This window comes from Panicum virgatum, chromosome 7K (genome assembly GCF_016808335.1).
Source record: "Panicum virgatum strain AP13 chromosome 7K, P.virgatum_v5, whole genome shotgun sequence".
NCBI classification, from domain to species: Eukaryota; Viridiplantae; Streptophyta; class Magnoliopsida; order Poales; family Poaceae; genus Panicum; species Panicum virgatum.
In genome coordinates, this window is record NC_053142.1 from 50,318,645 (window position 1) to 50,344,021 (window position 25,377).

The window sequence follows — 25,377 nt, forward strand, 5'->3', positions numbered from 1 at the left end:
ATGATGATGCTGTGTTTTATGGTCTTCACATGTCTGAAATGGACCCCATTTTCAAAAATTGCGATGCTTGGCTCTTTCTATTATCCAAACTTTATTTTCCTTCTGCAACAATTTTAATATTTTATTTCGGAGAAAAGACAAGATATCTGGTCTCTGGTGTCATTTTAAGGCTGACAGGAGCATTCACAATTATTATACTGTTATACATTGCAAGTATGTTGTATCTGAACTTTATCTTGGGCTCTTACTTTCCTTCTTAATGTATTGATGAGCAGTTCTCCTGCACGTTCGAGAAAATCTTGTGCTCTAGCTCTTACTGGAGGACCCTGGATGCTAGCTATCTGAATTTCGGAATGTTCTCTGTATTTTAAGCCTGCACCCACGGGTAGTCCAATACATCCTGTTCAACAAGATAACAGCGGATGCATTTGATGCTTTATATCTGCGAATATACATCCATTTCTGCTCGCTATGGTATTTAAGATCACCTTGCAATACTATGTTGCATTTACTGCGGGGACAGTACTTGCTGCCTTTGATGTATACTGTTACAGTAATGTGTTACATTCTGCAGGATACTTGTGCAGCTTTTTCTTCTTCTTTTGAGACACTTTACATGCAGTTTGAAACTTCTGAATAAACTCTTCTTCTCAATTGTCATTTATTGTCTTTTCAGAGAGGTAGCAGTCAGCGTCAAAGTTAAGGAACAAACCTTGCTGCTCTAATGTCCATCTTCAGGTCTTCAGGTACATTAGTACATATCTATTAATCTATATGCTTTAATGCTTGTCCAGTGCAGGAGAAGGGTATAAACCTAGTCATAAATCCATGTGTACGAAACAAGTAAAGATCACTATTGTGTGAGGATGAAGTAGAGAGAACTGGCGGTGTGTTATTGTCAGTTATCTGTTGTCGTCAATGGATGAATTGTTTCTGAATGTGTAACTGAGTTATAGGAGTAAAACTTTTACATGAGCCAAATCTGTGGGAATTTGTAGTGGACAACTTCTGTTCATTGTTTGTCTGTCAGGCTATCACTCCAAATTTGGACTAAAATTCAGACCCTTCCTAAACTTCTAGTGGCAACCCCTTGTTCACCCCTAAAATTCCTTGAACTGTGATTTTGCCTGTGCTTTGCAGGTGTTGAGATCGGTTGTCAACTGTGATCCTGAAGCCTGAACCAAGACATATTTTCATGCATCATTTTTATTGATTCATTATAGTGTTTTTTTTGTGGGGTGGGGTGGGGGGGGGGATGGAGCAGGTAGCTCCTTAGCTGTGACACCGAGGAGTGCAAAACTGGTATGATCTCTCTCTTCTTTCTTGAAAGATGAAGCTGTAAATATTTACATCAGACCAAAGCAAAGGAAGCCACAGCAGGGCTGTATATACAGCAGAATGACTCTCTCTTCTCTCGTCGCAGGGCAGTCTCAGCAACGCCGGCGCGGATCCATCTTGTGGTGGCAGCGCAGCCACACGAGCGCGCGGGCGCCCTTGGGCGACGGCTCGCGCGCCAGCCTTTCTGTCTCTGAGCGCTGCAGCATCTCCCACATCACCTGCACGTCCTCGTATGCGCACATCTGGATGTCGTCGTGCAGCTTCACAAGGGTGCCGCGGCCGTCTGAATCAAAAGAAACAGGTATCAGTATCAGCACATCGCACACCGGTACGGTTATTCGCCCGGTTAAAGAGTATAGGGAAAGAAAACAAAATGATCGAGTATATAGTGAGCTGAGCGCAGTTGATCAGCTATTTTCTGCATAAAGGTAACAGTTAAGTGGTATAGGAGGCTAATTGATATTGATACAGGTAAACTTTTAGTCTCTCTTGTGTGAGCGTGACAGGGGAATGAAAGATGTGATGCTTCTGGGCTTCTGGCAGTCCATTCCGGGACCGCCTGAAAGATGCTATGGCGCGGCTGCTGGGGCACGTGTTGGTCTCGGCTGCCGCTCGCTGTCCGTGCACTGCTCGTATCCTCGCAGCAGCACCAGCAACAGACTCTCTTCGGGAGTCACGGGGAACATCAAGCGCGTGGTCAGATAGTCAGACAGGTCAGTTTCTCTGTTTATACCAAACAAAGGTCCGAAACTCTCGTGATTTTTCCTTTAGAAAAAAGAGAAAGAAATCTCGTGATTCATGCATGCCCCTGCTGATCGTATGTTATACTATCCCTAATAAGCAAACAAGCATGGGTTTAAATCGATTTTTATAGTCTATATATAAGCTGGACTTCTAGAAGACACTTGTAATATGCTTTGTCTAGGGAGATGGATCATGGATGGACGCCGTGCCATACACTGACACACCTGAATGTTTGGCGTACGCGCCACGCACCTCCACATGAGAAAGTGACCCACGTCGTAATTATTGATTAAACTATGCATGCGTAGGCGTGTGACGTCGACAACAACTACCAATTGACACTAAGCACATCTCAAGGGCCAAAAGCCAATCAGTAAACTACAACAGTTTGTCCTAGACTGACGTGTGCGGGCTCTGCAGGATCGTGACAAGTGCGCGTAGACACGTGCCCCTGATGCAACGAAATGGGTACAAACCTGGTGATGCAGTCAGATTGCAGTGATCTTGCTGAAAAGAAAAGGAAAGGAACCCACCAACCATTGAAGTTCCTTCTCGTCCTTGGATCAGCAGAAGAACTGATCATGCTGATTCTTATTATTAGCAAGGGCACAATTGAAGCATGCCACGGAGGCGTCGCTTCCAGAAGCTGCAGGACAATTAAACGGAGGCGACGCATTGTCGCACTGATGCTGGTGTGTGTTCGTCGGTGCAGGAGCGGGAGCCTGGCCGGAGCGTAGCGCGCGGGGGGAGGCTGGTTGGTTGATGTGCAGGTGTCACTCATGCTGCCGCGCTCATCTCTGATCCGATTTTATTTTGGTTATTTCCTACACGATCCAGTGCATCACAAGCCTATATATATAGGCTATATATATAAATATGTATATTATTATACTAAGGTTTCTATCAATCTGGATCATGACGTCTGCCGGGTTTGCCGCCCAGCACGAGATAGCCTGGCTGCTGTCGGTTTATGTTGCAGCGTCATGGCCTACCTGCTGCCACACTCTTTGAAGAGTCCGGCTCCTGTTGGCCATGCATGCATGCATCCTCAAATTAAATAAATGAAACGAATGCTATGTCTCGCGCCAATCTAGCATTTCTTTATCTCTCTCGATACATGACCCTGCTTGCTACCGAGACGATTTGTTTTGCCGTGCCTAGCCTTCTCGTAACGTGCACTTCTAGCAAAGCGAACAAACTACTAGAAAACAAAAGTTTGAAGAAAAGGCCAATATATAGTATTTTCTAATCCTAACTAGAAAAGGCCAATATGATTGCTACTATGCGCAATCATCAATACACTAGAAAACCTCGCGGCATTGCCGCGAGTTGCCCGCGAATGTACCCGTGATATACTTGGATTTTTTTCGCATGCGGTTGTATAGCTATTTTTATAAATGAATTGTAGAAGCACTTTGAATTTCAAGCAACTTTTATATCGAGCACTTTTTTATTTGAAAACGTTTCGGTGTTCCAATTATAGGTTCAATGGATGATTTACTATAGAGCTTTGGGTTTCTAAATTTGCTCTGTAGCGAAGTTGAAGGTTGCTCTTTATGCTGAACATTTTTTTTAATTTGAAGACATTTCATTTCAATGGGTTTGGGCATGAAGACATGTTCGATCACTTTTGGTTAATTTGTATGCATTTTGATGAATTTATAGAATGTATTTAGAATTTGTTCTAATTAAATAATGCATAGAAGGGCAAAAATGGAATATTTAGAATGTACTCATAGTATTTGTTCATATGAACATCATGTTGATGTTATGTTTGCATATTATCGCATATGGGTTCCATATGAAGTCTCTTTGATTACGCTAATGTAGCATAAAATAGGATGGCAACAATTTTTTGGTTTTAAAAAAAGAGAATATTTAGGGTTCCTTTTTTGAAGAAGCCGTGTGACTTCTTAAAGAAAAGAAAATTGTAACCGAACAAAACCTATTTGGAATTCTAAAACACCTTTGGTTACAATACAATGCTTTGTTCTATATAATCGTGTAACACGAATAAACTATTTTAGAATATCATTTGATATGCTTGTGTACCGCTGGCCGAAGCATTTGGCGCCAGCGGTGAGTAGCGGCGGGCGCCACGGCTTGCTCGCGTAGCTGCCGCCTTCGCCTCCGCTGCCGTTGCCGTTGCCGCCCTTGCCTTGATGTGCGACCGGCACGGACCGGCGACGGCACCGAGCAGGGTGTCGCTGTGGCGGGGTTCGGCCACGCCGGCGCGTTCCGGCGACGGCAGCGAGCAGGGCTTCGCGACGGTGGAGCTGGGTTGGGTGGCGGCACGACAACGCAGCTCGGTGGAGCGGCACGGTAGCCTAGCGGGAAGCTTGGTGCGGCATCATGGCTGCCTGGCGGGAGGCGCTGCGATCCGAGGGCCCCGCGGCGCGTGCTGCTCGCATGGCCGGGCTGCGTCGGCCGAGCTGAGCTGGAGACGCGGGCTGCGGGTTAATTCTGCTAAAGCTCTAGGGTTTTTTCGAAAAAAAATTGAAAAACGCAAAATCTGGACCGTAAGCGAGCCTGATTCGATGGCTCGGAGGAGCAAGCGATGTGGCCACGCTCTCCGCCCACCTTTTATTGCGGAAATCATATAGTAAGATTACTGCTTTGCTCTGCCTCTGCTCGCTCGAGCTCTGCTCACCGGCACTATACAGCCTGTTCGCTGCGGTGAAAAGCGTTTCTTTTGGGTGTTTCAACAGTGTTTTGTGAGAAAAAATATGTTGAAAAAAAGCTGAAGAGAAGCTAAGTCAGTGCTCCATCAGAGACACAACACGGGCTATCAAACTAAGCAAAAATAAGAAGGGCACCGCAGCCTGACTTATGCTTCCTTGCACCGTGAACCTTGCGCTAATCCATTTTCTAAGCAAGCCAACAAGTAGAGTATCAGCTCTCTCTCTTCATCGGTGGACACAGCAAACACATGCACGCACACGACACCTCTCCCATTTACTCTGTCGGTATGTGCAGAAAATTCACCCCTCTCTCTCACATCTCTTACTCACTCCCTCTCTGTCGTGGACAAAAGGCCACGAGGCAGCAGCAGCTCTCTTTCATTCTCTCTCTGTCGGCAGACTTCTCTCCTCACTCTGATTTTTTTTGCTTCTCCGCACCAAACAAGCAGGCGGCAGCTCCCTTCTCTACGTGAGCAATCCAGCAAGCACGAGCTCCCCCCCCCCCCCCCCCCCCCCCGTGTTCTTGCTTTTCCCACCACCGCAGAAAGCTAGCACCTGTGCCTCCTATTTTTTTTCCTCCATCCTCCAATCCCCCTCCAATCAAATAGCAAAGCTAGCAGCCGAGCAGCATGCCACCACAGAAATGAGATCGAGCTTAGGAGCTGCACCGTGGCGATGACGCCGGCCTCGGGAAGGAGCCGAACGGGGACTGCGGCGCCGACGCCTGCAAGGAGCCAAACTCGAAGCTGCTCTTGGTGCGTCGCGCGGCCGGGATGGAGCTGCACGACACCGCACACACGCCGGCACACACGCCGGCGATGAGGACCGCGCCGACCCGCAGAAGCACGAGCTCACCACGGCCACAGCTACTCCGTCGCCTCCTCGCCATGGTTTTCGGGGAGGGCAGCGCCGCCGCTCGTGCGCGCTGGAGCTCGAGCGTAGCGGCGGAGTTGCGGCGCCCGGCACTCCGACCTCTCCGGCTCCCTCCTCCGGTGCCCTTCCACGGCAGGGCTGGCCAGATCCGGCAGCCTCGAGCTCGGCCCGTGGCGGCGGCGGCTGGATCTGGTGGCCTCGACGTCCGACTACGGCGTTGGTGGCGCCCTCCTCGAGCTCCGTGGCGGCTCGATTTGGCGCGTCCTCCTCCCCCCTTCCTGGCCGGCGACCATGACGGGTGCCCGCGCGAGGCCATGGCAGGGAGCAGATCCCTGGCAAGCGGCGCGGTGGAGCGGCGGCGGCGGCTCCTCCAGGTGCGGTGGCGGAGCAGGAGCGGGGGCGGCCGGCGAGGCGCGGGTCTACGTGCTAGAGGCACTGCGGTTTGATTTTCCATTAGTACAACGGTTTTTTTGCAAAAAACATAGGATTTGCAAGATCTAGACCGTTAGTGTGCTCAATCGAACGGCCGGAAAAAGTGGGTGACGTGGCCACGCTAGCCGGCCAGCTTTTGTTGCGTGAATCGTATTTAGAGATATGCAACCCACAGTAGTAATGTAGGCATACAAACACATGGCCATAGTATAAGGGCCATTATCCGTGCAGACGACGGGCACCGCACCGATCGATGTTGCGGTGCACTGGCACGCTGCCACGTGCCGCGCCAAACAATACTAGCTACTCGGTGCACGAAAAAAGACGCCGCAAACTTCCACGCTTACGTACTACATACATGCATGTTGTCCCGATAGAGTACCATGAAGCTCGCGTGGCGCTTTTGTCCGCTTGCACCGGAGCAAAACGACACGGCCACGCATGCCTCATGCTGTGCCATATATATCCACACTTGTTCGCATGATCACTGTCAATTCTATTCTATTCCGATGAGATAGGGAAAGCCCATCATCAGATCAAAGAAACCCGTGGTTGTTGCTAATTAATCAGGGATTTGTTTAGTTCTAGACTGTTCTACATTGCCATAGTAATCTGATCTTGCTGATGAAACGCTTCATCAACGAGATAAACGACGACGCGAGAAATAAAATCGGAACTAGCGTATCATCAGTCGATCAGAGAGTAAATAAATCACTCAACAGATTGATTAAGGCAAGAGACGGGCATGCGGAGGTAGATTACATTCATGAAAAAGGAAACAGATATGAATAACGAGCACAAGATGATGATGTTACCATCTTTCTTGCGACGCAGCCGGGCGGCGACGACGATCCACGCGCGCTTCACCGGCACCACCACCGCCTTCTGCCACCACTCCATCGACCGACTCCGCCGGACAACCGCCGGCGATCGACGACGGCGACCGCTCTGTCCCCGAGTGAGAGAGAGAGAGAGAGAGAGAGAGAGAGAGGTCAGGCCGGAGGAAATTATAGCTATGGACTGTGTGAAACAGATGGCGCGGCTTATATAAGTAGGAGACGGGGAGACGAGATGCCACCTAACCCTGTTGGGTACCCGACACGTTGCCTCGGGCCCTGCGCCAGGGGCCCATTCCTAATACGCCCCCCGCCATGCCCATGACTCATCGTCTCGACCTCCCAACCCAACACGGCTTAATTAAGCTAAGCAATCTCGTGTTTGATGGATAATGGGTTAACCTGCTTGTTGATTTCCCACAAGCAAAGGAAGCGCAAAAGCCTTCCTTTTTTAAATTTGAACGGATTAGGTTTTGCCTTTGCTATCCATATATCTTTATCCAGATTATTGTTATACTGAACAGATTTTTTTTGCCAAAATTAAACAGAAACCCCGATGGAAACTAAGCATTTGTGTCAAGGGAGTCTAAAGAATTTCCTAGCGCGGATTATGACTTCCAAATGTGGCGAGCTAGAAAGTCAGATGTAGTAGGATATATTTATGCGAAATCCTTACGAGTAGCAAATACTAGTATTATGCATTTCAAATGTGACATGAATCTACACGTGTTGGCAGATGTATGGCAGGTTAGGACAAAAGTTATATATCCATGTTTTTTTTGGGAATGGCATTGTAATATTTGTACAATTCTTCCGTCAGATAGTTTAGGTAGAGGGATTGATGATGCTCTTTGCCTCTTTGGACGCTTTCGCTGCAGTTTGTGCGACAGCTCACACGAGTCTCCAAGTCAACCGGACGACTTTTAACAATGCATATCGAGAGCAACGACGATATGGATACGCATCGGTCCATTCAGACTCAAATGATTGCAGGAATTCGAAAGAGGGAGAAAAATGAATCCTTTGTTTCTATTTTCAGGTAGATTATTATGTACGTATACGTAGCTACATCTGGAATACAAAAAAAAAATCCTCGGATATATCTTCCATATGCTTTGAACACTGCTACTTGCACATGCAACTGGAACAAACCGGACGTGCGTATTGCACGAAACTGCAAAAAAAACAAATTACTCTTGCGTGCTTTGAACTAATCGTCCATGTTCTTCATGTACTCTTTCGACAGTTTTGAGTTCATTATTAGTTCTTGCTCCCTCACCAGCGAGCTCCCTGACTCAATCAATGCCTCCAGCGTTTGCTGATCGAGGGAAAAAGTGATAATCAGACTATCAGTATTGCTGATTGAAGAATAAGCAGTCTAAACTATGGTAATATTATTAATGAACTTGGTGAAATTCTGCTGGACTATGCAGGCCAGATATGTTGCTTCAAAATCTGAAAATACCTTTGGGGGTATAAATGTTGGAAGCTTCTCTCCTTTCTTTTGCTTAAGAAGCTTTTCACCTAGCTTTTCATGGCCACCAATTTGATCGACCCACTGCAGTGTTAATGAACAATCATATGTTACTTATGCTATGTCGGAACAGCATTTTCAGAAGCCACACTGGGGAAAAAAGATCCCCTTTTCACACTGAATACCCTGACACTTTATATATGGGATTCAGAATTGAACTCAAACATTGTCTGCTTTTTTTTTTTTGAAAGAGATACCCCAAGGGAGACCCCTGAAGTTTAAGGTGCCGCACCTAGGGTTCGAACCCTGGGCGGGAGCCTCCTGGCCAGTGGCCTTTGCCACTGCGCTATGAGCTCCTTGGCGACATTGTCTGCTGTTGCATGTCAGACATGGCCAGCTGCCCAGTTAACTCAAACTATATAATTCCAAGGCAACCAAATTAACTATAAGTACAACAATGCACCATCATATATGTTACGCATGACGCACACACTGAAACTAACATACATGACCTGGATTTTGCACATTAACAACATAAAGCCACAGTTTCTGCAGGCCAACAGTACGAATTTAATGTTAATCTCTTTACAAGTTGGGGAAAAAAGGTACCTCCAAGATAGCTCGATCATATGTCCTGGATCTCAAAGCTCCATAAAAATCTAAAGCTGCAGAAAGTTCAATTGTTTCTTGAATAAATTATTCGAACAATGAAGTGAACTTCCCGCCAATATTTTCTCTGGCTCTTGGATAAGCAAATATTTTCTAACAGAAACGAAACATTTGCTGATAAATTTAGATATCAGTTCATTCAAAATTTCTTTCGAACTAGATATCAAGCGACTCAGAGTTTCAATGAAACATGTCGGAAAGCTGAAACTACAATCGTGGACAACCTTCTTGCAACAATGAATCGTATTCTGATAGACCACCCAAGTTTCAAGCACTACAAAATATACGTAACAGTTATAGTGAAATAAATACCTTGGTTTGGAAATGTATCTACAATTCTTGATACTTCCTCAACAGATATCCCATCCTTTGTATACATGCCATGAACAATATTAATGATATCTTCACGATCGGGCTGCCTGTTAAGCGCATCTGATCATCACTAGTTGTTGCAAGGAAGCAAAATATTTGTATAGAATACATTAATAGTAAATAAAAATGTCTCACGAAATTCGCACTTATTTTTTTTGACGGGAAAATTAACACTTATTTTTAGACCAAGGCAATAACTTTTGTACTGTAGAGAATATGGATGCCAAAACAGCAAGCAAGCACCAAACAATGCACTAGGCCAGAAAGGAAGTGAAATATTCCAGTCCAGAAGTTTCAGTTGGTGATGCATCGTTGTATAGGACTGCTTCAGAAACAAGAACAAACATACCAGTAGAATTTTTCCATTCTTCCATCACGAATCAAGGGGGCATATAGAGTTGAAAAATCATTTCCAGTTACTATTATAGGAACTCTGTTTGTAACATCAGATTCTCTCCATTTCTGGCCGATGCTCACCCTGGTAGGATTATCTGCCAGGTTCATCAAAGTTCCAGCAACAATTTGATTATTGACTGTCATCTGTGTGTTTCCTGGAAAGAAGAGTAACATATAGGACTTAACTTTCTTTCCAAAAACTATATGCTTGAACGACAAGCTCAAAGAAGATGTAAGAACTATTATTGGCCCCTAACTACACAGAAGAGAACATTTGATCCTTCTAGAACATCCTTGCCAAATGGCAAGGAATTGATAAAATGAACAGACCAAGCAGCCAAGCTCTTGAAAAATACCCATAGATCTCCCAACATTCACCAAAATCAAGAAGGCAATAAAAAATATGTTTATAATATGACTTACCAAATCTTCCAACACCAGCATCTAGGTCATTGATCATCAAGCAACTCAATTTCCCCTGTACCATCCAAAAGCTTGTGAAAAAAAAGTGGATTGTAGTGAAAAGGAAATCAACAAAATTTACAGCATCTTTAGTCTGGTAACTTCTCTAGGAGCAAAACGAGCTAAAAAAACACACGCTAGGACCCCAGTAGTAGAATAATCACTTTGAACAAGTTACAGTATCTGAATATGGAAAACACAAAAGACACCAATTTTGCATACTCAGGAAAACTTTGACCACCTCAAGATAAGATAAAGTAGCTGCAAACACCTTCTTACTTGGTTTTGAATTACTTGGGAGGCAGTTCTGTATCGGTCACGTATTAGCCTCCCAGGTTCTCCTGCAAACAGATCAGAGCAACACCTGAGCAACTAACAAAAAACTAAATTCAGAAACCATGTAACCCATGGGCCATGGCGACTATGACAGTACAAGCAATCACAACTACTGGCATTGCCATGAGATCAGGTGAGACGTAATGGCAATTTATTTTCATTTGCTATCTAATCTCTGCAGGCCTTTCGCGAACATATTCCTAAAATTGATAGATCTGAACAGTACTGGAGTTCACTACTGAAGAAAAATTGATTGGGTCGATTACAACCTTTTTGGTCCAGAGATGATCCAAATGCTACATTTTATAGCCCTATCCTGTCATGTCAAATATTCCCAACATCATGGTTTTATTTTGCTTATTATTGAAAACAAGACATGATTTTTTTTAACATTTGGAATAAAGTTCATATGAAGACGGAAAAAGGGAGTAGCACCTGAACATCAGTTTGGCAAAATATGACAGAGTAATAAAGCACATAGGCATATATACAATTCAAGTGCTTCTTCACCTGCTTTTTCAGATTCTAATTCTCCAGCAGACATAATAACAGGCTCAACACCCATTGCTCTAAATATAAGTTCAGTTTGGAATGTTTTCCCTTGACCCTTTCCGCCCCAGATCCCTGCATAGTGCAAACAATCAGTTTGGATTACACTTATAGACTACTTATTATTCATCAACGTTCACCTACTGAAACAAAAGAAGTAGGTTACTCTACCAAGTATAAGGGGAATCTTGATATCAAGATGTGCAATGAAGTTCTTTACAATATGGCAAGCTGCAAACAACAAGCAGTCCTTTAGACTTTAGTATGTGTACCTGGAGAAGAAGATTGAGAAATATGTTAAGTATCACGAAGAACTAAAAATGGGGTTTTGTTTATTTTGAAACATCTGATTCTCAAAAAACTTTGATGTTAATAAGGATGAGTTAAGCAGGGGGTTATTGATGAATATATGCTACCTACTTGCATTTCATCTGCAGACTAACATTCCATCTAATGATTTCGTTGGCTTATATTATTTTAAAAAATGATTGACTGATGCTGATAAATTCATTACCCCACATAAAATTTCACAGTAAAAGAACATCCAGTTATTACCATACCCAAATGCAAGAGAAAAGTACATGGCTGCAAAATTGTCAATACAAGTGAAACAAGCTCTTGCTTAACTAACTGTTCATATTTTGATACCTTCATACAAGAATAGATTTTGATACCTTAATACAAGAGTATTTGCCAAGTTCCTTTCTCCATTACAGTGCTTACCAACTTTATCCTGCAACAGATTAATCTGTAGCGTCAAAACTTCGACGATCATTTAATAGACGAAACACATAAACAGAACAGCTTCTTTTGCCCATGAGCTAATGCCTAATGGTAAACTCACAAGGAAGAGCGGTGCGATGTAGTAATCCCCCTGCAGGTACTCGAATGTCCTGGTTGCCTTCTGCCGGTAATCGAACACAATATCCGCTGCAACCACATCGCACCCAGGCTATCAAAAATATTGAACTGCACCTCTTTTTTATTTTCCAGGGACGTCGATATGTTTGCACAGCAAACGGAGCTATGCAGAACAAGCATTTCCTTGTTCTAATCACATTTAGCTATGCAGATTTATGATTCACCACGCTTCATCGAACCACTGGACTGCAGTGAGCTGATCGGGTGTTTGAGCACTTACAGTCTTTGCCGAGGAAATTCCCAACGAAGAGATCGTCGACGATGCCGGCCCGGGCACCGACGGCGATGTCCATGTTGTCAGCCTCCTTCCCGAGCCGGTACAGGTAGTCGTCCCCGTCCGCGTCCTTCGCCTCCCACGACGACTGCTTCGACAGCCGACGGCGCTCCGATTCCTCCGCCTCGCCGCCGGTGGCCGGCTGCGGGGACGAGGGGGCGGACGAGCATCTGATGAGCCGGATGCGGCCTCGATTCGAGGTTCTGAAGGTGGAGTTGGGGTTACGACGGCTGCGGAAGAGGTGGGGGTGCGAGGAGGCGGCGGCGAGGGAGGTGGTCGCCATGGCTGGGTGTGGCCGCGCCTCGCCGCTGCGCGCGCGCGTGATTGACTGATTGTGTGTGATCGGCGGCCGTTGGGGGAGGCTTGGCGGGCTCGTACGGCACTGGGGGCCTTATCTGTAACGATCGTTCAGCAGGAACACGAACACCTCAAAAGCAAAAAAGGACAGTAACATTCAATCATCATCAATTTCACAGTTCATCTGCTCGAGCTACAGATTCCTTTTCAGGAAAATGCCATATATATAAGAATGAGGGGAGTGGAATCTTTTTAGCAGTGTCACTTTTGCGCAAGTAATCGTCTTTCAATTCATTTTGTCATCCAAAATTGTTCAGGATGTCTTGCTGATCAGAATATCAGATCAGAGAGGATAATTGTAGAATTTGAGGGAATACACCCAACACAATTGTCTGGCTCAACCAGTGGATAAATCGTGATGTTTCATGGCAGGATCGCAACAGCAAAGATTTCCTGGACACAAAAAAGCTTTGCAATTTCTGCGTTGAAGCTTCAGCCATCAGCGGTCTCCATCATCACCTCACTGCCCAATGGGCAATGGCACATCGAGATTACAATTCCTTACTCCAGTCTTGACACTATCAGTCTATCACACTGTACTGTATCCTACTACCGACGTGGCGCTAACTATGTACATGGACACGACCGATCGATGAACAAGCATCAGCTATCAAAGATCACGGAGCTCGTTCCACGTCCAGGGGCAAGATCACGGAGCAGCAGATGAACGCAGCGCCATCAGGCCTCAACTAGCAGGACCGCGGCGTGGGCGTGACGGCGCTGCGGGAGCCTCGTGATCCGTGGGGGCTGCTGCTGACCACTAGGATGCCCAGGTCCCGACGATGCCTCGCTGCCTCGAGGTACGCGACCTGGTCCACCAAGCCGTCCGTCGACCACCGCTGGTCGCTCTGCCGGTGGTGCACCTCCGCCGCCTGCAACTCCGAGTCGCTGCCCGAGCGCCGGACCGGCACCACCATCCCGGCGACCGGCGCCGGGTCTCCGGGCCCGTCCGGCGGCGCTGCCGGCTCCGGCTCGGGGGCTATCGCGATGGAGACGCCGTCGACGTCCCCCCTGCCGACGCGCCGGCGGCAGACCGGGCACGTGGAGTGCGCCAGCAGCCAGGTGTCGACGCACTCGGCGTGGAACGCGTGGCGGCAGCCGGGCAGGACGCGGAGCAGCTCGGTGGCGTCGAAGGCGCCCAGGCACACCGCGCACTCGGTGGCGCGGCCGGCCCCCACCCCCGCGCCGCCCGTGTCGCCGAACCGGACCGCCGGGAGCGCGCCCACCGCGGAGCCGCTGAGCCCGGAGCGGCAGCGGTCGCACGAGGACGGCGCGAACCCGAGGCCCAGGCCGGGCCTGCCCCCGCCGTGGCCGCGGTGCTTGCAGTGCTTGGCGTAGACGAGGAAGAGGAAGAGCGCCAGGAGCGCGGCGGTGATCACGCCCGCGATGACGGCCACGTCCACGGCCACCGGCGGCGGCAGCGGCAGCGGGGGCGGCGACCGCACGTCCTGGCGCGCCGGCGGGGGAGGTGCCATCGCCGCGGTCATCCTGTCTCGATCATGGGAGGCGCTCGAAGAATGAACCGCTCGTGGGAGAAGATCTGCATGACAAGCTGTGGAAGTGGAAAAATGGGCGGTGTTCGTGGCGAGGCGAGCTGGGATGGGGTGGAATGGAAGAGGAGGCTTGGAACGCAGGAGGCAAGCCGGGCTTCCCTCTGAGTCTGAGATAGCACGGCGGCTTAAAAATAGAGCTAGCTAGCTAATTGATCGTGGCAGCTTTGAGCTGGTGCTTTTCAGCTCCAGATTTTTTTTACTGTGCTCGAGTGGAGGGATGCTGAGGACGTGGGGTCATAAATCGCGGTCGTTGCATCACGGTCACAATTAATAGCTCAGCTGACGTGGTGTTTAAACTTAATCGCGGTCACGCTTGTATTTCGCTGTGGCGTGTTAATGATCGACCATCGACAATTAATAAGTTCATTTGCGAGGAACGCCATCGACCATCGCTGTAACGGCAAATCCAACTCCACAAGCGCTCGTTACCACGCTTCGTGGCGCGACGAGACAACGCAAGCTTCAAGTTGTCTGCCGCTCCATTTGCCTGTCGTCATAGCAGATAGAGTAGACTAGGCTAGCTTGATTCCGTGCATGCATTAGACACATTTTCCCCCCTTTCTACCGTGTTCCTTTAAGTTCTATTAAAACAAGTATTTTTTTCACTTTTTATTTTTTAACCTTTTATTATGTTGTCTCATGATAAGTTTTTATTTGATAAATGTTTCATTAAAATTGTGCTAAAAATATTTCTCTCTAAGTTGTATAATGAACTTATGCGTAAAAAATATGTGAGAAGTCCATGCATGTCCACTGATAAGTTTTCTTAAAAAAATTATACATGTAACTTATGCTAAAAATATTCTCTGTGTAGTTGCTTGGAAAAAGTTGTGCTTAAAAGTTTTATTTATACGAAAATTGTGCTGAAAAAATTCCTTCAGAATTTTTATTTGACAAAAGTTATATGTAAAAATTATATGCATATATATTATAAATATCCAAAACTGTGCAGCTGTGGAGAAGAAAATTTTCCAAAATAGGAAACATATTTTTTTTGAGAAACCGGGTTTATATCTCATTCATATTGTGATTATTCCAGCCCAAAACTTACAAAGACATTCCTGAAAGAAAATGGAAATAAAATCTAGTCTTTGCAAGCACCTCCCGGTCGTCCTAGCCGCCGGCAGCTGGAGCCCGCAACTTGAAGCCGACTTCCTCTCTGGCGAAGGAATGTAGTTTTTTGACGCCGTCTTGAGCAACATATCAAAACCGACAGGCGGAGATCGCTCGCTAGCAACCCTCCTGACGAGCGAGCGCGGATTAGAACGGCCCCGCTGTAACCTGCTTGCAAAGTTTTGCCCAGCCCTGGCTGGGCTTGTGACAACGCACCGGCCCACGGGCTGGCAGCTCCGGCGAATTGCCTCATGGGCCAGGCCGGCACTCCGTGACGTTGAACCCACAGAACAACAATGGTTAGCGGATCCAGCCCAAATAACAGTGAATACCCATAAGCCCATGCCCAGCCCATGTAAGAAGGCAAATGTGTTTGTGATAAACCCTCCCCAATCGAACAGCAATCTCCTCCCCCACTCCCCCTCGCTTCTCCGGCTAGCTCCGAGCAAGGGAAGCCCATGGGCATGGCGATTCTCCGCCTCTCCCCTGCCCTCTCGCTTGCTTGTGCCGTTGTCTCCTTCCCCTGCAGGCCCTCCTCCCAACTCCGGGCTCCCTCCCGCTCAGCCCTCATCTGCCTCGCCGCAACGCCCAAGGTGCCGCTCCCCATCGCGTCGCCGGGCTCCCTCGGGGACGACCCCAGCAAGTGGGACCCGGCCGAGTGCGACGCCCTCCTGCGCGGCGGCGAGCAGGTCGCCTCCGTCCTCCAGGAGATGCTCACGCTGGTAGGGAGCTGTTTTGTTTCCGTTCGTTTTATCTGTCAGGACTCAGGAGTTATCGTTAGCAGAATTTTGAATGCTCAATCTGCTAATCTCATGTTACTGTAACAAGTGTTATTCATTTGGTCTGACTAAATGGCTATAGTTGTATTGTGGTTCATGAGAGCGGTTCATTTATGCGATTGGTGTTGGTAGATGGAGGACATGGAGATGGATGGTGCATTTGAGCCAGTGGCTGTGGAGCTGGTGGCGCAAGGAGTTATTTGGGAAGAGGGTCGATGAGATGGAGTCAGGCTTTCTTATGGCACTTGATTACATGATACAACTTGCACAGAAGGACGCAGATGATGAGGTACTGGATAGAGTCATTGCATAAGTCAGCCGATGTACTGGGATTTGAGTACTCATTATTTTTTTTCCTCACTACAGGTCATCCACTCATTTTGCTATTTTTACTAAAGAGCATATAAACACATAATTGAGCTATGTATTGTTGGCTTTGCCATGTTGTAAATATTTTTTATACTAAAATCTTGTCTCATATATTTCTTTTTCAACTGTAACAGGGAAATTAAACACGATTACTAGTTAGTAATATCCAAAGCTCTAAATATTTATTCATGTTAAGCTAGTACTAGATAGTAATGTCTGAACATGCATTCAAGTTCTTAAAGTGATCTTGCAAATTGCATCGTGTTGATGCGATAACCAAACCATGGAATGCATGAATGCTCCGAGACCATGTTATCAGTCTGGTTACACAATCCATCTTTATTCATTTCCCCCCTTAACTTATTCTACTGATCAACATGCTTTACATGTTTGTCTTATGATGGCAGTGCAAGTCTCTTCTTGAGGTAATTAAACAGACAGTGCTAGATCATCTAACAAAGAAATGTCCTCCGCATGTAAGTGTCTTTCCATGTGTGTAGTGCTATCTTTGTGTGCTTGTGTTCGTGGAAGTGGGAATGTGTAACTTGACTAACTTATGTCTTGTATTGTTCTATTTTGCAAAACAGGTTCAGGTTGTTGGACTCCTGTACCAGACCGAAAAGAAAGAGAGCAGGCATGAATTGCTGCGCTGTGTAGCTGCTGGTGGAGGTGTTTTCAAGAATGATAAAGGTCTTAAGTGCCAAATTCCTGGGGCGAATCTTAATGACATTGCAAACCAGGCAGATGATCTATTGGAGGTAATTTGAAGAGCATGAGTACAAGTATACTAGGTCTTGTGCTGTGTTAGAGTCCTGCTAGCAGACAATGCCTCTTGGCTCAAACATATCCAGCTCCTGTTAACCCATTTATGTGAAGCAAGTACCAAAGCATAAGCGACATGTTACGCAAATGACTTATGTGAACCCATTTACGCTAAGAATGGGCTGATAAGCTTTTCTTGCAGTTGTTGATTATTATTGCCTCCATGTCGAAGAATGTTGCTCAATCTTCTACCATTTTGGTTAATGTTACAGTCAATGGAATCTAGGGACACCATTCCTGATCGAAAACTTCTTGCAAGACTAGTTATAGTAAGAGAAGAAGCCCGAAATATGATGGGAGGTGGCCTGTTAGATGAAAGAAATGATCGTGGTTTGACAACTCTCCCTGTGGTAGAGGTATGTTTTAGACTTGGAATTCCTCATGTCACATGGTAAAAGTTGGTAGTGATGTGACTGCTTGCAAAACATCCTTTTACAAGAGTCATTAGTATATTACATTACTCATATATGGTTGTGGAGATGTAAAGGAGGAGTGACATCATCAAATTGCTTGTCCTTGTATGTCTCAGTGACTATAATATTATTCTGTAATTTGCATATTGTGAAACTACAGGAAACTTTCTGCCACTGTGAAAAGTCAATCCCTATATGGCTTTCTTCTAGTTTCTTTTTTCTACTTACATGAGGTCAAACATGAGTGGCGTCCATTAACAGTGCAAAAGGTCCATTTTACTTTTCTTGTTTGTTGGCCAAATATGATTTTAGTATGCTTGAAACATGGTGTCATCTACAACGAGCAAGTAGTGTCATCTTAAAAATTTTGGCAAGAAAGCTATAGCTGAAGCCCATTGGCTAGAATGATGCAACAGAAAAGATTGTTCTAGTGACTTCTGGGCTAGTGGAAAGAGAAGCGTAATTTTTTATTGTTGAAGGAAGGTTGTTTTCTTAGTGGGCAATCAAAAAACGATCTTCAACTATAGAAGATTTAGGGACTATCATTCAGTTATATGTTGTTCAATACAAGGTTTTCTTTCACGTTAAATTGACAGGTGAACTTTTTGAGCAAGCTCGTTGCTCTTAAACCTAGGAAGGCATTGGAGAGGATGATCAGGGATGTTATGAATGGCAAAGCGGAAGGTGCCAATAACATTAAACAATCAAGTGCTGATTCGCATTCTGAACATGAGCATCTAACTGGATTATCTGGAAGGGTGAGTTTTGAGTTCAACTTGGCTCATTAGTATCTTAAAAAATTAGCATATATTTTGCATCAAGTGAAGTATTAACTGCACATGCTTATGTGATCTCCAGGGAAGTGTATCAGGCCGCAAGCCACGGCCAGTCCGCCCTGGAATGTTCCTCGAGACTGTTTCCAAGGTACTATCTTCATCTTTTATTTTATGCAACACATTTACCCTTTCCTAAGTGTAACAGTGGTTTTTTCTCTGTCTGCTGTCTTCCCCCATGTCTGTAAGGTCCTAGGTGGTGTATATGCAAGCAACACATCTGGCATTACAGCTCAACATCTAGAATGGGTGAGCTGCTTACTGATTGATTCTTTCACTGATCACTTTCCTCATAATTTACTATTGTATCCCCATAATGATTGACATGGGTTGACCATATTTTTTGCATTATAGGTACATCAAACAACACTGAAAATTCTTCAGGAATTGGCCTTTTAGGCTTGCTATCAGGAGTCACTGCTATTTATAGGCAGTACGTGCACATCCTTAGCCACCGAATGTACATGATATTGGAGCGCCTTGTGCACTGAAGGATCACATTGCACCAAGTCACGGGCCCTAACCATGAACCAAATTTACTGGTGCCGTGGTGGGTGGTTTGAATATTTACAGACCTAAATGGTCGTGATGACATCTTTTGGTTGAGAAGTGAAGCAAAAGAAATGCTAGGCGGACAGACAAAGATCACATATGGGAAGAATGTGTTGTCACAATGTCCAGCCATTAGGTCCGAAGGATTGAACTGATAGTGAGCTTTATTCAAGCGCTTTAGACAGAGTGCATAGTGTGGTTGCTTTTGCCCGCTGACCAATTTTAAATTCTAGACTCCGAACTGTTTAGAAGCGGTCAGGCAGAATGCTCTGTGGATAGATATTTATTCCTTGGCAATCTGTAATTTTTTCGTTGTACACATTGTTCCAGACTGGGTGATATACGTTACATGAATACGAATCAGTGGTACCTTGGAGTTGGAGGCAACGTGACTATAGTTATCTGAGTATAGCTCCAGTTTTGTCTCCAGTTGGCAACATGCAAATGATGGCCATTCTGAACGTATAAATGTACCCACCCTGCGTTGCTAAGTCAGAGAAAATTGCACCTGTAAGGTTCCAAATGCATTTTTGTGCACTACATTTCCATTACAAAAGTTCACATTCGTTTGCGAGCCCATCTTTTTTGGTCAGCCTTGTGCTGGCTACACACCGCCCACCATTCAAGCATACACGAATATGCAGAATGTGGTTTGGTATGGAAAACATGGCTAGTTCGAACTAAAAATGGTTAGTTAATACAGCTGTCATGCAAGGTATCATGTTTGGAGAAGTGGACAGAAGGAGCAACCGAGTTGCGGGGTTCTGAACAAAACGCAAGACAGGTGCAGCATTCAGAATTTCAGATACAGGGGCACCGCACACGAGCATAGGATCAGCAAACAACAAAAGGTAATTGTGACACCCCAGCCCAGGGCTTAATAGGATACTCATACCAACAAGTTGCAACTTCTTTTCCGAAATCCGGTCTCCAAAGAACTCCGAGGTTAAGCGTGCTTGGCCCGGAGAAATTTGGGGATGGGTGACCGACCGGGAAGTTCTTTCCGGGTGCGCACGAGTGAGGACAAAGTATGCAGAAAAGACTGGTGTTGGTCTGTGAGGACAGTCTATGTCCTAAAAAGCAGCCAGATGTAAGCGGGCCCGGCCTCGGGGAGGCGGGACGTTACAGAATGGTATCAGAGCCGACTCTCGCGGTTTAACGGGCACGTACGGGCGTAAGTGCGGAGGCATGAACACGGGCGCGTGGGGGCGCAGATGCCACCGGCATGTGCACGAGCGCGTGGCGGGTCAGTGCGCGGGCATCTGGGATGCGCCGTTGGCACTGGACGCACGGACGTGGCACAGGGACCGTTGGCACTGGACTCACGGACGTGACACATGGGCTGCTGGCACTGGACGTACGGGACGTGGCCAAGAGAGGACGTTCCTGGCTTGGGATTGACCGACGAGGACGTCGGTCTCTTAAGGGGGTGAGCATGTGACACCCCAGCCCAGGGCTTAATAGGATACTCATACCAACAAGTTGCAACTTCTTTTCCGGAAGCCGGTCTCCAAAGAACTCTGAGGTTAAGCGTGCTTGGCCCGGAGAAATTTGGGGATGGGTGACCGACCAGGAAGTTCTTTCCGGGTGCGCACGAGTGAGGACAAAGTGTGCATAAAAGACTGGTGTTGGTCTGTGAGGACAGTCTATGTCCTAGAAAGCAGCCAGATGTAAGCGGGCCCGGCCTCGGGGAGGCGGGACGTTACAGTAATCGAGCACAATATTATTGACACTACATTGCAGGTAAATTGTACAGCAGATAAAACTCAGCAGCAGTAGTAACAGGGAGCTTGTGAATTGCAAAACTTAAATCTGCGCATCCTGGGCTCAGAAGAACAAAGTTCAAGCTAAAAACTGATAAGTTACTTCCTCTAGAACACGTTTCCATTCTCTAGTGAGTATGCCAAGCTATGGCAACACAGATCAGGACAGGCAATACAGCTTGCATCCCTACCTACTGAGAATTTCTGCATTGCAGGATCAAGTTATGCTCAATGTACATCAGAATGGTCCAAATTTAATAAAACTATGGGCAGGTGGCAGTAATAATCCACATGTCAACTGATAAGGTAATGAGGTCACTAACCACATAATCTCAACAACCATATCAGACAGACTAATCTAAACAGAAACCATAGGGGCAGTGACCATATAGAGTTACATGATATGCACAATGGATTGTGGACTTCAAAGTAAATTGAATACCAACCTATCAAGGGCTATTCACATGGATTTCTTCATGACACACTGGTAGCATAAGTATGTGTTCTCTGACTGGGGACAGATCATCACTGAAGAATCAACATCTTTTCATCACTAAAAGAATGTCATGTTCATTCAACGTATAGGAAGCAACTAATATTTATAAACCTCTACCATATAATTAACCTGCAAGTTTCAACTGAGATAGCATGAGATCAGATAGATCAGAACAGAACGAGGTCCGTCAGACTGCCCGATACTAGAAAAATCGTAAGAGATTATCATTGCAATCACAACATGATTACCATGAGGGCACAATGACAAGACAACTCATTAAACAATCCATCAAATATGATATGGCAGCACAGTTGACACAGTATAAGACTAGTCTACAAATTGAACAAGAATTAAGTAATGATAAAACAAAACAAAAAAGACACAACCATATGACCATTATTGCGCCATAAGTTGAATAGCTCATGCTGAGAAGCTCTGCAACTTCCGCAAGCGCTTCACAACAGATGAAGGTTTCTTGTTCAAGACCTTCTTCGCAGATTTTGCCTTCGGCTTAGCCTTCTTCAATGGTGTAGGGGTCTCTTTTATGGGCCCTGGTTGAACTCCCTTTTTTTAGAGCACTTCCTCTTGGTGTAGCCGAAGGTGGCAGCCTCAGGCACTGCGGTGGCAAAGGATTGTGAGGTTTTCAAACTATATTATTCTTCATCGAGAACCTCACCTTCTTACCACTCTTCTCTCCGTCCAGGGTAAGAAGATTACCTTCGCGGCCATCATCACCATCAGATGCTTCAGACAACCTATCAACAGATTTCAACCGCTTCCTCTTCTTTGCCACTTTTCCATTAACTGGCGTCGCTGTTGAAGCCCTTGAGCTGCCACCCCCATCAACCATACCATCTTCTGCCGCAGCCTTCTCAAACTGCTTCTGGAGATTGGACAGAAATGTCCCATCAAGTTTTATCCCATCAGTACCATCACCCATCTGCTGGTCCTCTACTTGCGCATCTGTATTCTGATCTGCAGCATCCCCTCCTTCAACAACATCTGCCTTCTTTTTCTTCTCCTTCTTCTCTTTCTTCACCTTCTTCTCCCGCTTCAAAGCCTTGGCCCCCCTCTTTATCACCTTCAGCCAATGTAGCCTTCTTCGCCTTTTTCTTCTTCTTCTTTTCTGCCTTGTCCTCACACAACTCCATGCTGTTATCCGCATCTGGCACCACTTGCACCTCAGTAGCCTCAAACTTGGGCACAGGAATCTCAACACCAGATAGCTCCAAACCCTTCTCCACCTTCACAAATGCATCCCTCAACCCAAAGACCACCTTCCGGTTCGACTGCACAGTCTCTGTCTTTGCCCCAATATCCAGGAACCTCTTGCTGAATCCAAACAACAATCCAACTTTCCCGAGCTTCTCCTCAGCACTATCCTTCTCCACCTCCTCACCTTTCTTCACCTTCTCAAGCAGTTGATTTCCGTTCACCAGAAACCTATCAAATATCCCTTCCTTCACCTTACCGATCATCACCCGATCGGACGACTTCTCCAACACAGTAAAGAACGGAGCCAAGAGTGCGTCCATTGTCTGCAAGCTGACGGGGAGCACAGGCAAAAGCTCGTCAAGGAACGCCTCTGCGACATGGTACCCGAGACCCCTCGAGGTGCCGGCAGCGACATTGTCAGCTTCTAGGAGGAGAGCCTTATCCGACAGGATGGAGACGATCTACGAGGTGACGTCAGGGGCAAATGAGTTGGAAATGAGGAGCAGGAAGGCGTGGTGGAGGAAGCGGCGGTTGAGGAGGTAGAACTTGTCGAGGCGGTGGACGTCGATGTGGGCCCACTCCCTGCGGAGCGTGGTGAGGTAGGCGGCGAGGAAGGCGGCGCCGTCGGCCGGGGACGGCGCGGCGGAGACGGCGGAGGCGAGGCGCGTGGCGACGGAGGACTGGTAGAGCGGCTTGTCGGCGTGCCAGAAGAAGAAGAAGAGGCCCTTCCAGAGCTTGAGGAGGTCCGCTGTGGAGAGGCGCGGCGCGGAGACGGGCAGGAAGTTGGACAGGAGGTACCGGACCGTGCGCTCCCGCGCGCCGGCGTTGCAGGAGCCCAGGCGGCGCGCGATGGCGGCGGCCACGGCGGACGCGTCGGCTGCGGCGGCGGCCATGGGCGGGGTGGGCGGGGGGAGGGGCAAGGGGAAAGGAGGAAACCCTAGGCGAGGCAGCGTTCGATTTGATCCGTGGAGAGGGATTCGTGGTTTGAAATGACCTTGCGATTTTGTTGGGCCCTCCGGCTCACAGCCTCGCTGGCTGGCGGGTGGGGTCATGCCAAATGACGGAAAGGCAGTGCATTACTTGCGTTGCGCTTACGCACTCGCCTTCTCAGCCGCACAACACAAGCGCGCGCACATGGACATGGGTAAACTGGGCCAAATAGTGGGCCCCTTTGCTCATCGCCGAAAACATATGTGATGGGCCTCTTTTTTTTGATAGTGTGATGGGCCTCTTCGATGTCACGGTCGTTGTGTCCCTCGCCGCGCCTTTTTTATTTTTATATTTTTCGAAAACATTTTTTACAGAAATATATTTTCAATATCACAATTTACAGTTTTGTACCGCTACCGCCCGGCAGGGGGCATGCCGCCCAGCAGCGGGGCGGCAGGGACTTATATGTAAATTTAAAAAAAATTATTTGCACGGGAGCCCTTGGCGGGAGCCTGCCGCCCCCCTGGCGGGCGGCAGGCCCCCTGCCGCCAATCCACTGGGCGGCAGGGGGCCTGCCGCCCGCCAGGGGGGCGGCAGTCTCCCCAATCCTGTATAAAAGGGTTTCCCTCCCCCTCCCCCCTCATTTGCTTCCCACGACATCCAGAGAGCGGGAGGGAGAGAGGAGGGGTGAGGGAGAGAGTTGTAACGGCGAAGCCCTGCCGGATTTTGGATCCAAACTGCAGGTAATAAATATTTCTCAACTTTCTCAATCTAAATTTATTGTATGTTTAATTCTATAATTAGTGTATGCAGCAGTAATGATATTTTAGCTATTTAGGTAATGTTTTTAATATAATTTAGGTAGAATTAAGATTAGTTTTTAGAAAAACCAATTAGGTTTACCAACAACTTTTGTGGTATTGATTAGTTGTTTAATAAGAGAAAAAATTTCGAGAAATAGTCAGAAATTGTAGAAAATATTAGAAAAGTATATGAAACATTCAGATAAATTGTAGAAAATGCAGAAAAATTTAGAAAATGTTAGAAAAATATATTTATAAAAATATATTGTAAAAAATTTTAGGAAATGCACAAAAATGTTAGAAAAGTTTATGAAAATTTAAGATAAATTGTAGAAAAATGCAGAAAAATTATAGAAAATGTAGAAAACTTATATTTTTTTGTGTTAGGTATGGCCGGAGATACGCCAGCTCTACTTGACGGAGTCATAGACTCGTCGCACCGGTCCTTTCTTGCTGTGGTTCAGCGCGTGAAACTTAACGTGATGCGTCCACGTCCACCAGCGGAGTTTATTTCTGTTGAGCCACGATGGGTGCCCAGGTGATATGTCGTCGGATTATGTTTTTAAAAATACGTTGGCAATTCTGTTGCTTTGTTTTACCCTCTTTGTATTTCTTATTTGTACATATTATTATTAATTTTGTGCAGAAGATGTGGGCCCACGTACAGTCTCGTTGGGCCTATCCTGATTTTGTGGCTGAGTTTGATCGGTTGACACCTGAAGACGTCGTGTGGGAGCCCTACTCCGAGTTGGCTATAAACACTCGTGCACCGATCGGGATATCTTCGGTTTGCTTTCAGGACCAGGCCTTATGGATGACAACTACAGCGTTGGTGTACGACGTTTACATTGAGGCTCACTGCCCGGACAGAGTCAGGAGACAGTTCGGTCAAAGGCAGTTGTATCCTGTGCCGTCAGCATTGGATCAGGTCGAACGCCATGACCACAGGTAACAATTTATATACTATTTCAGTGACTATGCATTGTATAGTTAACTAATCATATTTGACTAAATTGTTTTCA

The 25,377-nt window shown here is 46.6% G+C and overlaps 3 protein-coding genes, 1 long non-coding RNA gene and 2 pseudogenes across 6 annotated transcripts; 2 read left to right on the top strand and 4 right to left on the bottom strand.

Annotated features, from left to right (window-relative positions):
• Positions 1-1,252: 1,252 nt before the first annotated feature.
• On the top strand, positions 1,253-3,186 carry LOC120642046. The gene is made up of 2 exons (XR_005662494.1): positions 1,253-1,302; positions 1,424-3,186. It is a non-coding gene; the product is annotated as an uncharacterized LOC120642046 (long non-coding RNA).
• On the bottom strand, positions 1,297-7,053 carry LOC120642045. Its single transcript, XM_039918425.1, has 2 exons — positions 6,884-7,053; positions 1,297-1,621 (listed from the first exon to the last, which is right to left on the bottom strand). Exons 1-2 carry the CDS (start codon positions 6,966-6,968, stop codon positions 1,431-1,433), a joined length of 276 nt encoding a protein of 91 aa, XP_039774359.1. The 5' UTR covers positions 6,969-7,053; the 3' UTR covers positions 1,297-1,430.
• Positions 7,054-7,907: 854 nt separating this feature from the next.
• On the bottom strand, positions 7,908-12,787 carry LOC120642042 (ribulose bisphosphate carboxylase/oxygenase activase, chloroplastic-like). Of its 3 annotated transcripts, XR_005662492.1 has the most exons (13): positions 12,304-12,787; positions 12,007-12,092; positions 11,886-11,895; positions 11,334-11,393; positions 11,124-11,237; positions 10,557-10,618; positions 10,239-10,293; positions 9,769-9,970; positions 9,360-9,466; positions 8,988-9,043; positions 8,671-8,793; positions 8,370-8,462; positions 8,205-8,222 (listed from the first exon to the last, which is right to left on the bottom strand). XR_005662492.1 is itself a non-coding variant. In XM_039918422.1 (12 exons), exons 1-12 carry the CDS (start codon positions 12,638-12,640, stop codon positions 8,115-8,117), a joined length of 1,290 nt encoding a protein of 429 aa, XP_039774356.1. In that variant the 5' UTR covers positions 12,641-12,771; the 3' UTR covers positions 7,908-8,114. The 3 variants fall into 3 exon arrangements, 1 of the variants encoding a protein (XP_039774356.1); XM_039918422.1 differs by lacking the exon at positions 8,671-8,793 and having other exon boundaries at positions 7,908-8,222; positions 12,304-12,771; XR_005662493.1 differs by lacking the exons at positions 8,205-8,222; positions 8,370-8,462 and having other exon boundaries at positions 8,716-8,845; positions 8,904-9,043; positions 12,304-12,785.
• A 316-nt stretch (positions 12,788-13,103) lies between these two features.
• On the bottom strand, positions 13,104-14,401 carry LOC120642044 (RING-H2 finger protein ATL43-like). Its single transcript, XM_039918424.1, has one exon. It carries the CDS (start codon positions 14,199-14,201, stop codon positions 13,404-13,406), a length of 798 nt encoding a protein of 265 aa, XP_039774358.1. The 5' UTR covers positions 14,202-14,401; the 3' UTR covers positions 13,104-13,403.
• A 1,376-nt stretch (positions 14,402-15,777) lies between these two features.
• On the top strand, positions 15,778-19,540 carry LOC120642047 (annotated as a pseudogene).
• Positions 19,541-21,610: 2,070 nt separating this feature from the next.
• LOC120640372 lies at positions 21,611-23,515 on the bottom strand (annotated as a pseudogene).
• Positions 23,516-25,377: the final 1,862 nt, after the last annotated feature.

Excerpts from the sequence above, each read along its gene's own strand:
- LOC120642045 (XM_039918425.1), bottom strand. The coding sequence starts at position 6,968 with ATGGAGTGGTGGCAGAAGGCGGTGGTGGTGCCGGTGAAGCGCGCGTGG. Across the intron at positions 1,622-6,883 it reads GCTGCGTCGCAAGAAAGATG|ACGGCCGCGGCACCCTTGTG; the intron begins GTAACATCATCA and ends CTTTTGATTCAG.
- LOC120642042 (XM_039918422.1), bottom strand. The coding sequence starts at position 12,640 with ATGGCGACCACCTCCCTCGCCGCCGCCTCCTCGCACCCCCACCTCTTC. Across the intron at positions 10,619-11,123 it reads ATTAGAATCTGAAAAAGCAG|GAGAACCTGGGAGGCTAATA; the intron begins GTGAAGAAGCAC and ends ATCTGTTTGCAG. Across the intron at positions 8,463-8,987 it reads ATGATCGAGCTATCTTGGAG|TGGGTCGATCAAATTGGTGG; the intron begins GTACCTTTTTTC and ends TTAACACTGCAG.
- LOC120642044 (XM_039918424.1), bottom strand. The coding sequence starts at position 14,201 with ATGACCGCGGCGATGGCACCTCCCCCGCCGGCGCGCCAGGACGTGCGG.